This window comes from Leucoraja erinacea, chromosome 32 (genome assembly GCF_028641065.1).
Source record: "Leucoraja erinacea ecotype New England chromosome 32, Leri_hhj_1, whole genome shotgun sequence".
NCBI classification, from domain to species: Eukaryota; Metazoa; Chordata; class Chondrichthyes; order Rajiformes; family Rajidae; genus Leucoraja; species Leucoraja erinaceus.
The window spans coordinates 14,522,996-14,537,573 of NC_073408.1; the positions used below are offsets into that span (position 1 = coordinate 14,522,996).

Sequence of the window (14,578 nt, forward strand, 5' to 3'; positions counted from 1 at the left end):
CGAGGCAGGATACCTCTGGGCATCATCCAGAATAACCCCGTGAACATGTAACAATTTCTAATGGAACACTTACATATTTTATCAATATAGTATAGAGAAGGGAACCTATAATTGATAGGGGTTGGAAAAATGGTGTCAATACCTAGCAGCATTTTAAAACATACAATTTAAATGTCATACGTTCAAAAGATGGCCAGCTTTCTCAATTGACTACACTACCACTTCAAGTTTCCCTTGTGAATGGGGAAATGTGTGTTCCAAAACTCTAAAATTGAGCTTTGGGCAGTTTAATGGCTTTTTGGAGTCAACACTGTATCTGTGTGGTGTATTGAGTTCAACCTGATATCCCTTTCCCCTTGCTGCAATTCCCCATCCGATGCATTGTCTTACCTGACCCAGGTTCCAAGGCTTGTCTTTGCTCAAGAATTCTAGACTGATGTTGCCAGCATGTTCCAAATTGCCTGTTGGAATCTGTGGCACCAGTGATTCGGGAAGTGATTGCAGAACGGAATCAATTTTCACTGAGTCCAAGATCTGTACAATTAAAAGAGGTCCAATTAGTTCATGTTTTGGTGAAAGGCGAGTTCTTTACAAGAGATGAGTCCTTTACAAGAGATGAACATCCAATATGTAGTTGGAATCCCAGTGGCACAAAATGGCGAACCTTGCTTGGTTCTCTGGGTCTCCAGGATTGCTGCAGTAAATGTTGGTTGCCATAATGCTTTCCCATATATTGGATGAACACAGATTTCTAGGCCAAAGCACTCGTCAGGAAAAAAATAGGTGGGTGATAGAAAAGGCAACATAACCTTGCGAGGAGGTATAATATATTTAAGAACAGGAAACAGCACATTGGGGGTAAATATCTGTTCCTCTGACACAAGAGACAATTTGGATGGAATATTCCCCAAGGGTCAGTGCAAGGAGCATTTTACTATGTAATTGGGCATTTTCTAGTCTTGAAATTTACTGATACTACCCAAGTAGAGTATTTCTTAAAGCAAAAGGAGTGCATGCAAAATGATTTGCAAAGACAGAATGAATAAAATGGACAAATAAGTGACAGATGAACCTTGAAAGTTCAAATTTTAACATTCCCTAAACCTACTAGATGTCCACAAATACATTCACAAAAAGGACAAGAAAATGCCAAAGATTTGAGAGCAAAAGATAAGAAACAAAATCAAAGTTTTTAAAGGTATTACTGAGGCTGCCAAAGCACTGGGGCACCAGTTCCATAGAAACCCATTGGTAACTGTGTCCATGGGTCAGCTTGTTCCTGATTTCTGTGCCTGCACATTGCAACCATCCAGACCTGAACCAAGAAGCTGGATGCATTTGACCCCTTAGTTTTATGCCAACCATGTAGCAAAATCATCCAGACTTAATAGGAACCTGAGAGGCAACTTTTTCACATAGAAGATCATGGGTATATGGAATGACTTGCCAGAAGAGGTAGTTGAAGCAGATACTATATTAACATTAAAAATAAAGATTTGGACAGATACACACATAGGAAATGTTTAGAGGGATATGGGGTTAGATGGGGCATCTTGGTCAGCATGGGCAAGTTGGGCTGAAGGGCCAGTTTTCATGCTGTATGACTATTAGAGAGGAAGCACCAACCTACATTGTAAATGCAATGTTGGTAAAGGGTTTATTTATTTTAATTTATTTGATCTTAATATTTGCAATAAAGTTAGAACATATTAAGCATTCATAGTAATTGTTATGTTTAAATATTTTTTGAATCTGATCCTCAGAAACATTTAGATATTGTTCGAAGGTCTTTGGTAACAGCTGGTTGTCAAGAGGTCGGCAGGGCAGCCTGGAGGCTCTGACTGAGGCCCAGTTGCTTCATCTCATGGCGTGCTTGCAGCAACCAGATCTCCAGGACAATTGGGCCCACAGAGCCACATAAAGTGCGGCCTTGGGATAACTGCACAAGTACAGATTGTGGGGCAACCCATCTAAAACCTGCTTCGTTGAGCATTGATTTTTGATCAGGAAGATTCTCATGTTCTTTCCAGGATATTGGCGACAGATAGGAAATTTATATCATAGAAAGTAATATAAGATATTAAGACTTAGTAGAAGCAAAAACAGCAGGTGCTGGTTAATACACAAAAGGACACAAAGTGCTGGAACAATTCGGCAGGTCAGGCAGCATCTCGGGAGACCATGGATAGGTGACATTTCAGGTCGGGACTGTTTAATCAGGGGGAAAGATGATTTAATCAAACATTTTCAACTGAGCATAGACACAAAAAGCTGGAGTAACTCAGCGGGTCAGACAGCATCTCTGAAGAAACTGAATAGGTAAGATTTTGGGTCGAGACCTGAAGACCCACTGAGTTACTCCAGATTTTTGTGTCTATCTTCAGTTTAATCAGCATCTGCAGTTCCTTCCTATTCATTTTCAACGGAACATTTGATATCGTTGCTGAAGTCTATTTCCGTTTTGCGATGAGGTTGGATCACATGAACATTGATACTAAACTGAGGAGCAATGGTCTGAGAAATGTATTTACACAGTATTGAATGGAATGAAGTATCTCCATGGTGCGAGAGGAGCCAAGACTGTTTTGATCTTTTAAGACAAAGGAAAAAGACAAGTCTTGGTTCCTATTGCACCCCATGGAACTAATTGATTGGGAAGAGGGAGTATGAGATTAGTTTTGAATATTACCAATGAAAACCTGAAAAAATAAATTGATCTCTGCTCTAGTGCAGGTTTCAATGGTTTAATGGAGATATAATGAACTGTGATTGCTGGAATCTTGTGTTGAGCACAATGTGCTGAAGTAACATAATAGGTCAGGCAGCATCTGTGGAGGGAATGGATGCACGCTAGAAGTATCTTGACCCGACATTTCCTCCATAGACGCTGCTTGACCTTCTGAGTTAATCCAACACCTTTTGTTTTTAGGGTCCTGACCCGAAATGGCATCTATCAATTCCTTCCATAGATGCTGTCTGATCTGCTGAGTTACTCCAGCACCTTATGTTTTAGGGGTCCTGACCTGAAACGTCCCGTATTCATTCCCTCCACAGAGACTGCCTGACTCACTGAACTACTCCAGCACTTTGTGTTTCAATTGTTTTATGATAGAAAGTGAGTGACCGAAGACTGACAGATAAGGCAACCTTAACTGGGATACATTATCTCTTCAAAAATAGAAAGCAGATAAAGAAAGAATGCTTCTTTAATGAAACAAATTATACATTAGTTTTCATTACAATAAGCAAGTTGACATTAATTTGGTTATTGGAACTCATTTGCTGCATGTTCATCAATGTGTATATTTATTTTAGTTTAGAGTTACAGCACAGAAACAGACCCTTCTGCCCACCGAATCCGTAATGACCAGCGATACCCGCACATTAACACTGTCCTACACACACTAGGGACAATTTAGATTTATACCAAGCCAATTAATCTACAAACCTGTACTTCTTTGGAGTGTGGGAGGAAACCGAAGATCTCGGAGAAACACATGCAGGCCACGGGGAGAACCTACAAACTCCATGCATACAGCACCCACAGTCAGAATCAAACCTGGGTCTCTGTCGCTGTAAGGCAGTAGCTCTACCGCTGTCCCACCGTGCCACCCTAGTCTTAACAAGTACAATCTCCCGCATTGTAGATCAAACCCTCTCCAAGAGACACAGCCCCTCAGTTGCAAAATCCAAAGAAAGACTTGCCGCTTTCATGATCGACTTCTTCTGCACCGGCAACATGACGTTTGAAGACTCTGCCACATCCCTTTGAGAAAAAGCATCCAGAAGCTCCTGACCTTTGAACTTGCCAAATGACTTTGCTCCAAGACCAGAGGCGAGAACACCGAGATCTTTTAACCGTTTAGCAGTGACCTGCGGGAGAGAAAATACATAAATATTATTTTAAGTAAGTTGCTCAAACTGAGAAGAAAAAAAAATGTATACACTGGAATGGAACGGCAAAGCTATGAATTATTCAGTCCAGGATAAAACTATTTATGTCACTGATTTTCATCTTTGCAATGTTCTCCATACACCTCATTCTATCACACATTGGTTTTGCAAAAGGAATTATATCAAAGGTAATGCACCATACAATGAATAATTTGACATTGCATTTCTTTTGGGATGTATTTACATTAGAATATCTGGTGGCACCTTCTTAGACCTGTCCACATGCTGAGTTAAATTTATTAAGATAATCTGCCAGTTTGGCTAGTTTAAAATGGCTGAAGGGAGAGTCAAGCCATGTTAAAACAATTCCATTGATTAAATGTATGGTAGCTGATTGTTTTCAATTATGGATGATCATTGAAGAAAGGAAGACTTGCATTTATATGGTGCGTTTTACAACTTAATAATAGATAAAAGTTCACTTTAGCCTATGCAGCTTTATAACTTAGGAAGCAGTCTGATCTGCTCAGCATTTCCATTATTTTCTGGTTCAATCTTCAATTTTCAGCTTTTGCACTATTCTGCAGAATTATTGTATGGTAATACTCAGTGTACACAAAGGAATTTACTAAAGTATGCAACTCTGCCAGAAATAAAATTACATCTATAAACCTATTGAGAGCGGTTTGCATGTTATATAATGATAACTGAGCACTGTGTTCTGCCTCTGAAGTTCATTATTTTTATTTCAATGCGATGAATTTTTTGAGCAGAATAGTGCAGCTACTATACACAGGTAGTCTTGCTACAATGCATGTTTCCTTGACATGTGTTGGACATAATGTGAGTGATGAATTAGGGAATATTATTTGCAATCACAGGCCAAATTGGTTATAACACAATATCAATCAGAAACTAGGGAACCACTTAAAAGTTACTTTGGAAATTGGCAGGCAGAAAAAAACACTGTCTTGGATTTAAACAGTGTAGGGGAAAAAACATGTTTCCGTGTAAGCACCCCGCAGTAATCAGACACCATTGCCTCTTAAGAACACATCTACTACTTCAACTGCAAGTGGCCAGAGAAATTGACAAGCATTTCTGTTGATATTTATGCAATGATACTCGAATCAGTTTGGATGGAAATAAAGAAATAGTAAACATAGGAGGCCATTGGTTGGAGGAGCATATAAGAACCCAAATGGAGCTTCCCCCCAGTTACGAATGGAGATACCTTGACCCGCTGAGTTACTCCAGTATTTTGTGTGAGGAAGGGATCCAACCCAAAATTTCTTTTCTCCAGACATGCTGCCTGACCTGCTGAGTTACTCCACCATTTTGTGTCTACCCTCTGGGAGAGGTATTAAAAAATAATGGTGGCTTGTAAAAAAAAAAGATAATTGTGTTTCAATTTAATTATCATGCAGAATAAATAAAACAAAATGGTGAACGCAGCCTTGAGGATATTGACTCTACGAGCAATATTTGATGAATGATCGAAGGGCCAAATGGCCTACTCCTGCACCTATTGTCTATTGTCTAAACAACCGGGGAGCCGGTTATTCCAGATTTCATACTGTGTAATGAGGGAGGATTAAGTAATAATCTCATAAAAAAGCATCCCTTGGGGAATAGTGATCATAGTAAGCGAGAATTTCAAAGTTAATTTGAGAGTGAGTAACTTGGGTCGAACACAAGAAGGAAGACAGAATTCAATACATTGTAAGTCAGTTGGTCTAATATTGGTTTTGGGGAAAATGCTGGAATTCAGAGCCAAGGTGTTTGAAAGTCGTAAGGCAATCAGGCAGAACCAGCCTGGTTTATGAAAGGAAAATAACAGGAGACAATTTTCCAGGGCATTAAATGGCAGCAAAAAGCTATAAACCCATTGAGTGAATGGGCATGAAGTTATCAAATGCAGAGTGATGGAGGAAAGTGTGAAGTTATTCACTATGGAAGGTAAAATGTAAAAAATAACATTATTATTTCATGAAACTCCAATGGGTGTCAAGGGATCGCAATACTTTACATACCTTAAAAAAGTTGACACATTGGAACATCAGATATCTAACAAGGTTCATGGATTCTTCATCTTTATTGCACGGGATATGGAGGATAAAAATCAGGATGTTTTGATGAATTCTACATAGCACTGCTGAGATTACACCTGGACTAATGTGTACTGGCAATTATGGAAGCATCTACTTACATCGGAAGCAGTGCAGAACAAATTAATTGAGTTGATTTCTGGTATGAAAAGACTGGCATATGAAAGAAGATCTGTGCTCCCTCAAGTCAAGTCAAGTCAAGTTTATTTGTCACATACACATACGAGATGTGCAGTGAAATGAAAGTGGCAATGCTCGCGGACTTTTGTGCAAAAGACAAACAAAACAACCAAACAAATTATAAACACAATCATAACACACATATTCTTTTTCATAATAAATAATGGAAGGAAAAACGTTCTGTAGAGTTAGTCCCTGGTGAGATAGGCGTTTAGTCCGAATTGCCTCTGGGAAGAAACTCCTTCTCAACCTCTCCGTTCTCACCGCATGGCAACGGAGGCGTTTGCCTGACCATAACAGCTGGAACAGTCCGTTGCAGGGGTGGAAGGGGTCTCCCATGATTTTGTTTAGTTGAAAATAGTGAGAAGTGATTGAATGGAAACATATTCGGCTGTGAAGCGAAATGTCAAAGTGGATTTTGACAGGGTATTTCCTTTGAGGGATACTAGAACCAAGTGACCTATTTTCAGAATAAGGCATCCTGAATTTCTTCCCACAGGAGGTCACCATTCTTTAGAATGTTTTCACCCCAAGAGCTATAAAGGAAAGATCATTAAATATATTCAAGATGGCAATTGACAGATACAAGTGGGGGGGGTGCATGAAACATGGAAAAGTAATGTTTGACCAAGATCAAATTAGTAATTACCTTACTTAATGGCAGAACAGACTTGAAGGGTAAATTAGTTTTCTCCTACTCACGTTTTTTCTTATGTTATGTTCAGAGCAATGAAGTGGAACTACATGCACAATAAGGACAGTTATTTAACAACTCATACTCACTTCTTTTATTTCGTTGTATTTTTTGACAAGAACCTTGATTTGGCCTCTGGACCACCCCTTGACATCCTTCAGTTCACTAAGAGCACCTTGAATGGCCTCTTTGGAGATGTTGGACACTTGACTGATTTTCAATCCAACCACAAAAGCTCCTAGTTCTTTTACTTTCTCAGCAGTCAAATCATTGACATTAACATTTGCCACAAGCACCCGATAGATCTGTAGAAACACATTTATATCGGATAACTCATCAGGAAATACACCACATGTTCTCCTGACAGAAATCTAAAAACTTGATTGGCTTTGAAATGAACATGGCCCTCTTTTAGAAAGTTAGAATTGGACACTTGGAATGAAAATAAACTATTGGTGATATCTCATTCATTACCAACATAACACACATAACACATTCACCTCCTTTAAGTTCCTTGTACAGTTGAGCAATTGGGTCTGCAAACTCTTTAATGCCATCTTATTAAGCATATTCAGTTGCTTGATGGGGTAGAAACATGCCAGTTGACCAAGCCTGGCGATAAAGGAGACAACACAAAAAAATTGGTTACTCTCAGAATGTGATTTAGACATAAAGACAAAAAATAAAATCTGTCCTGTAGCTGGAAATTAGACCAATTTTCCTAAAGGACTAGAACCCTTTTTAATCGGATTAATATTCAGAAATTTATTTTGAAATTTTATCCAGATTTCACAGCAAAAATTATTGGAGTGAATTTCTCAAATTGTTCACTTACACTGTAGTTCTGCAATGCACCCAAATGCAATAGCTCTGAAATTATAGCAGGAAGGAATCAGCATCTGGGCATGGAGGCATAACTTTGGACAGAAGCTAGTTAGGTCCTAAGCCTCAGCTCATTGCAAAAGCCATTATGATGCCTATTAGGGCATATGGTATGTGGTTATCTTATGAGACAATAGATTATGAGGATAATTCTTATGATTAGCATGTTATTTCGTACCATTAAGTACACTTTATTTTAATAATATTCTATATTTGGCACCTGACTCCAATATCTAACACAGGTGGACTTCTTATTGTTAGGTGGAATAATGCTTTCATCTCAAAGCAATAGGATTTTTTGTGAAAACAGAACTTATATAAAAGACAGGAAAGGACACAAAGTGCTGCAGTAACTCAGGAGGTCAAACAGCATTTCTGGAAAATATCGATAGGTGACGTTTTGGGTTGAGTCACTTCTTCAGACTAAGTTACTCCAGCACTTGTTTTCTTTTGTGCATTAACCATCATCTGCAGTTCCTAGTTTCTACAATAAAAGACATGGAACCATATCATGATCAGATCACATAATAGTAAGGTGCTTATAACTTTCAAGAGGAGCATGTCACACTGCTTTAATATGTGCTGGCACACATGACTGTGCTGCTAGATTCAGGGACAACAGGATTATAAAATTTGCAGATGACACCACAGTGGTGGGACTCATCAGTGGAGAGGATGAAACAATGTACAGGGAGGAAGTGAAACAACTAGTGGACTGGTGCGGCAACAACAATCTAGAATTAAACGTAGAAAAAACAAAGGAGATGATTGTCGACTTCAGGAGGTCGCAGCCCAAACACACACCCCTCAACATCAGTGGCACCACGGTGGAGAGAGTGGAGAGCATAAAGTTCCTCGGAGTGTAAATAACAGATAGTCTCACCTGGTCCAGGAACATCACTGGGATTGTCAAACGGGCCCATCAGCGACTGCACTACCTGAGGAAACTCAAACAGGTCTCACTTCCCACCAACATCCTCAGGACTTTTTACAGGGGCACGGTGGAGTCTGTACTCACGTACTGCATGAACACATGGTACTCCAACTGTAACTGCTCAGACAGGAAGTCTCTGCAGAGGGTAGTGAGGGGAGCAGAGAGGATCATTGGTGTCTCGCTACCCTTGGTACAAGAACTGTTCCAGAGCCGCTGCCTGAAAAAAGCACTGAGCATAGCAAAGGACAAACTGCACCCCCTCCACACACACCTGGATCTCCTGCCATCAGAAAAGAGATACCGCAGCATCAAAGCCCGGACAACCAGACTGCTAAACAGCTTCCTTCCACAGGCTGTGAGGCTGCTAAACAGTCATTCCACCTGATTCTGCTGCTTTTGCACAGACAATTTAATAACTGGCACTGAGTAATAACTCTGGCACTGGCTCAGGTCACTTAAATCAGCTGCCCTGGACATTTTACGACTTTTTTTAAAATTGTATTTTAATGTTGCTTTTTTACCTGCACTTTTTAAAAACTATATGTACTGTTTTTTTTTATCAGGAACTGGATTGTTTTTATTTATGTGTGAAATGTTTAAGTTTTTATGTGCAATGCTCCGGTATTCCCTGAGAAACGTCTTCTCATTTTGCACTGTACAAATTGTTGCTTTGCATGATGACAATAAAGAATGACGATGATGATGATTATCTTGTACCTTTTACAGCTAGTAAATGGAAGAAGACTCAGATTTAAAATGGAACAAAATTGTCCCAATGAATTATTCATTGTCAATGACCTTTTAAATATCCAGGTCTGGTAAAAGTTTAAAACAATTACTGCCTGATAAAGTTATAAATTGACAAGCGTAATATACTCTTACTTGGCAATTGTTGCATCTTCACTGATGTTAACGTTGCCACATGCATTAAGTCCTTCGATGAGAATGCGAGCTTGCACTGGTTTGAGATCAAAGAGATTGTCCAAAAGGTCGGATGAAGAGTTGAAAAGCTGGCATATCTGAAAAGTCACATTTTTCATGGGTTAGTCAAATTTGATCGGATGATGTTTCGGGTTGACGAGTGGACAGACGATGCTTTGGGTTGGACGTCGGGACTTGAGTTTTAGTTTTTTAGTTTTAGTTTTAGAGATACAGCGCCGAAACCGGCCCTTTGGCCCACCGAGTCCGCATCGACCAGCGATCCCTGCACATTAACACTCTCCTGCATACACTAGGGACAATTTACACACACACCAAGCCAATTAACCTACAAACCTGTACATCTTTGGAGTGTGGGAGGAAACCCAAGATCTTGGAGAAAACCCACGTGGTCACGGGGAGAACGTACAAACTCCGTACAGACAGCACCCATAGTCGGGATCAAACCCGGGTCTCCGGCGCTGCAAGTGCCGTAAGGCAGCAACTCTACCGCTGCCCTTGAGTTTGAAGATGGGTCTCAACCTGAAATATTGTCTATCCCATCCCCCCGTCCAGATTTTTCCTGGTCTGCTGAGTTCCTCAAAACGTTTGTGTTTTACTCAATATTGAAAGTCCAGTCTCTGAATGCTCCAAACATTTAAAATCCAAGTCTAGTTATTTTGAAAATATTCTTACCGTGCTAGTTTCACCTCGTGCAATGCCCTTGAAAGTGGAGGTAGGTGCTTGGACAATGAATCGACCAAGTATGTTCAACAGATCGAGGGTGATCCAACTACCTTTACCCTTATCCTTACCCTTCCTTTTACCTGAGAAGAAGCATAGAGAACTAGTCATGATTCTGATAACTGCAACAGGCTTAAAAATGACAGAATGGAGATCGATTTATCAACTTTTTAATAACGCCTTATCCTTTTTCAAAATGCAGCAGATATCACTCGTATGTTTTTTGGGTTTTTTTCGTAAGCACATTTTGAAGCATTTCAGAACCAAGTTATGATATTGGAAGTGCATTTGATATTTGTAAGATAAGCAAGCCACAATCACAGCTTCATTCTGTTTAGCAAGCTCCAAAGGAGAGCAGGTAAGACAGCAGATTCTCTAATTTAGTTTAGTAACTGAAGTGAACTGATGTGAATTCACTAGGAAATTGTGAATTTTCTACTCTTCTTTAAATTTTATTTTGGGAAATCACATGACCTTAATTGTACTGTGTTGAGTATCTCTGCCTGTGGGCTGTGTGTATGTGCCCATATACAAAAGTAGCTAGAATTACAATGCTCCTTGTTTATAGTTCCTTTGCTGACTCAAGGCCCAGTCATGCAGTAGTGTGTTTACACAGACTTCTGATGAAGCCGAGTTTTAGTTAAAAATATAAGAAGATATTAAATTGGTTTCTGGGCTAGCTTACAGCTTATATTTAGTGTCAAATTAGGCTTGCCTTAGGTTGTGGGTGTGTGTGAGTATTGTCTCCCAAGTGCAGGCTGAGGGCTAGAGAGATAGCTGGTCAAATCTTTGAAGTGATGCCCCAAATGACCTATGTTTATGGGACCAAATGACAGAGGAAGCACGAAAGAGCTAGGGTGGTCTATTTTGGAGATAACGCAAATGGCCCAATGTTTTCAGTATATCTTGTACCATGTAAACAAAAGGCCTTTGATGTGATGCAATCTGTGGAAACCTTTTCCTGTACCTCTGACATGATTAATGTCTGTGGAAGGTGTTAAGGGAACAAAAAAACCCTATTTAAGGCAATGTAATTCTGTTGTTCAGAGAAGGTGGCTGAGGACAGTCAAGTGTCTGTGTTGGTCACTTGACTGGAATTCTCGCTCCATTCCATCGGCCGATGTTAAGTAAAGTTTTGAACTGGTCTACCAAACAGTTTGTGTGGTGTCTGTTTATTAAGAAGCGAACCTGGTTTAGTAGTTAAGATAAGTAGCTTTTTCACTTCTCTGCACGTTAAAGGCACGTGGCACAACTGGATAATGTAGGTAGGCCCCTTTGGGATTTGAACTTGCTCTATCCCTTTCCATTTCTCTGCAGATCTCCATTACTTGAGGCCAAGTAGTTTCCTGAAACCATCAGGTCCTGCCACATCCGGCAGCTGCTGATGGTCAGACTCTTCCTCCCTTCCACTACAGGCCTTCCTGGACCACAAAGTCCTGTCCTGCACACATGACACAAAGTGTGTACTACTCGAATTCCTTAATAACTCCATCATTGTCTTTACACACGTGACCAAGGTACTCTTCCTGCAAATGGGATGAGATGGGATGGGATGAGTGGATGGATGGATGGATGTGGAGGCTTTGGAGAGGGTGAAGAAGAGGTTTACAAGGATGCTGCCTGAACTAAAGGTTATTAGCTAAGTGGAGAGGTTGGGAAAACATGGATAGCTTTCTCTGGAATGCCAAACGTTAGAGGGAGACCTGATAGAAGTATATAAAGTTATGAGATGGATAGATAAGGTCACAGGGTGGAAACATCAAAGACAAAACGGCTGAGTTTGAAGGTGAAAAGTGCAAAGTTTAGAGGAGTTGTGTGGGGCAAGATTTTTGCTTACATAAAGAATGGCGGGGTACTAGAGTGCGTTGTTAGGGATGGTGGTGGAGGCACATACGATAGTAGCATACTTTAATGACAGAGGGAGGAAACAAAGATATAGTTTCCAAACTGACGGATGAGATAAACATAGGTAGGAAGGCCAGTTGCAAGACGCAAACAGGTAAATTACAAAAAGATGTTTATCGATTAATGCATTGGGAAAAATGTTGGCATGTGGGTAATAAAATGGGAAACTGTGAAGTTGCTGATCTTGAAATGATAAACATAATGGACACAAACTGCAGAACACTACAGCAGAAAGGGCTGTTGGAGATCCTCCAGCACTATGTTTTACTCAAATGTAAAAATTATTTATATAAATGAAAAGAAATTCCCAAAAAGCTGAGTATTATACGGGCTTCAACATCGGGAGAAAAATGGAGAGCATGGGGAGAGAAAAGACTTTGCCTTCCATCACAGTGAGGTAGAGGTTCGCTGTGATAGATGTTTGTGTGAATTGGTTGTGTGTCTCGTAGGAATCGTTTTTGTTTGTATGGCTGTAGAAACAAAGTATCGTATGAGCCTCAAATGACAATAAATATTGTATTGTATTGTATTGTAAATAGGAATGATAGCAACTGCAAGAATTGTTAGTTACGTGAAAGGCTTCAGTTTGTATACAGATTATAATTACTGTTACATTATAAACTTGACAATGTATGAAGATTTCAAGAAAGATAAATAATTCGCAATATAAAGTTGTAAATTAAACTAATCCTCGCTGTGCTCAGCAGCACTTTTTTAATGCTTTGTTGCTAAAGTGAAACTGTTTTTTTCTATTTTGATGAAATTTCTAGTGAGAAAGTGCCTGGAATTAACACATCATGAGGTCAATTAGAAAGTAATTGCTGTGCGTAATCTTAATGTATTAATCCCACAGATTCTGCCTGTGTCGACAGCCAGACACGCATGATGAAAAAAGACAGAGAAAATAATTGCCTTTTTCCTCTTTCCTACTTGCTCAGTTGAAGTGCGATATTTTAAGTGTGACATTTCAAATGTGTAGCCCCTGGGTAATGCTGAGAGATGGGCACCATTTCAGGAATTTTATATATGGGTGTTCATTCAATCATTCTATTGATTCAGTCCATGTTTGCAGCTCTGTTACCTTTATCTTTGCCACCATTAGGCTTTGAACCCTCACCACTGGATGAGTCCATGGTGTTCATTCCAAACGGTCCTGATGATTTTGTGTAAATATCTTCCACCCACTTATAAATCTGCTTCCTGGTACCAGGAATAAGGTCATCATATTTTTCATTTAAGACCATCATTCTGCAATGAAACGACAATGAGTGAGCAATACAACAACACAGTAAAAACATATGAATCCACTTTATTTAAGAAGGCAACAGCTCAAAATATTAAACAGATTAATGTGTCATTGGTGAGGATGCATAAAGAAGATCATGTTCCCTACACATTGATGATTGATGAATAATTTAACCAATCATCAACTGAAATGATTGAACTACCCCCCCCCCCCCATTGATGAATAATTGATGAATAATTTAACCAATCATCAACTGAAATGATTGAACCCCCCTCCCCCCCCCCCCCCATACTTACAGTTTCATCAGGTTGTAGTAACTAACATTAAGACTGAATGATTGGACACAGCCTGGACTCAGAGTGCTTATGGAGTCCTTGAAGCGTTCAAGAAATTTGGTGATATTTCCTGGAGCAATGAGGTTGCTTCTTAGATCCTCTTCCCATCCACGACATCGGCTTGACTTCTACGTTTTAGAATGCACACATTGTTAATTAGAAATGTTTCAAATATCCTTGGAAATTCATAGGTAGGCAAATACATAATTGCAATAGTTGTGTTTTTGTCTTTTACTCGCTGTAATCTTCTGCCCAAGTGATTACTATAGGTACCCCAACCACTTTAATTAGATTTTGTGAATGTTGCCACACATGTCATTTTGTTCAGATCTCTAACAAACCTCAAGCAAGGAAACCCCAGAGGAAATTCTTCCCACAATATATCGTTCAGTTTAATTAGCAGTTGACAGTGCTAGGTGCACAAATACGATGCCCTCAGTTTTTAACCTCTCAAAGATACCAACTCTTAGTTATAATTACATGTGTGCTGTCAGGTCTAGGGAATTGAGCATATCTGAGGCATGGCTATTCACCTGTATCAGTTTTCTGGTTCTAACATAATTTTAACAATTTACTTGATACTATTTTAATAAGCGCTGAAATTAAACCATGAAATTTCCTAAAACCAGTTTAGAACAGTGCTGGTGGGCTTATGTAACATTTTAGGAGCACCAGGAAATAGGAGTCAAATTTCATTATTATTAATATCTTTCCTCATCTTTCTGACCTCACGAGCTA

General features: G+C 39.5%; 1 protein-coding gene across 1 annotated transcript in view; it reads right to left on the bottom strand.

Moving 5' to 3' along the window:
- The window catches only part of LOC129712404 (otoancorin-like), a 76,648-nt gene that overhangs the window by 40,279 nt on the left and 21,791 nt on the right, over positions 1–14,578 (bottom strand). Inside the window, exons 4-11 of the mRNA XM_055660806.1 lie at positions 13,802–13,968; positions 13,341–13,507; positions 10,307–10,437; positions 9,575–9,711; positions 7,377–7,488; positions 6,966–7,181; positions 3,706–3,873; positions 391–534 (exon numbers count right to left, since the gene is read on the bottom strand). Coding sequence (XP_055516781.1) covers positions 391–534; positions 3,706–3,873; positions 6,966–7,181; positions 7,377–7,488; positions 9,575–9,711; positions 10,307–10,437; positions 13,341–13,507; positions 13,802–13,968 — 1,242 coding nt within the window. The remainder of the gene's footprint in view (positions 1–390; positions 535–3,705; positions 3,874–6,965; positions 7,182–7,376; positions 7,489–9,574; positions 9,712–10,306; positions 10,438–13,340; positions 13,508–13,801; positions 13,969–14,578) is intronic.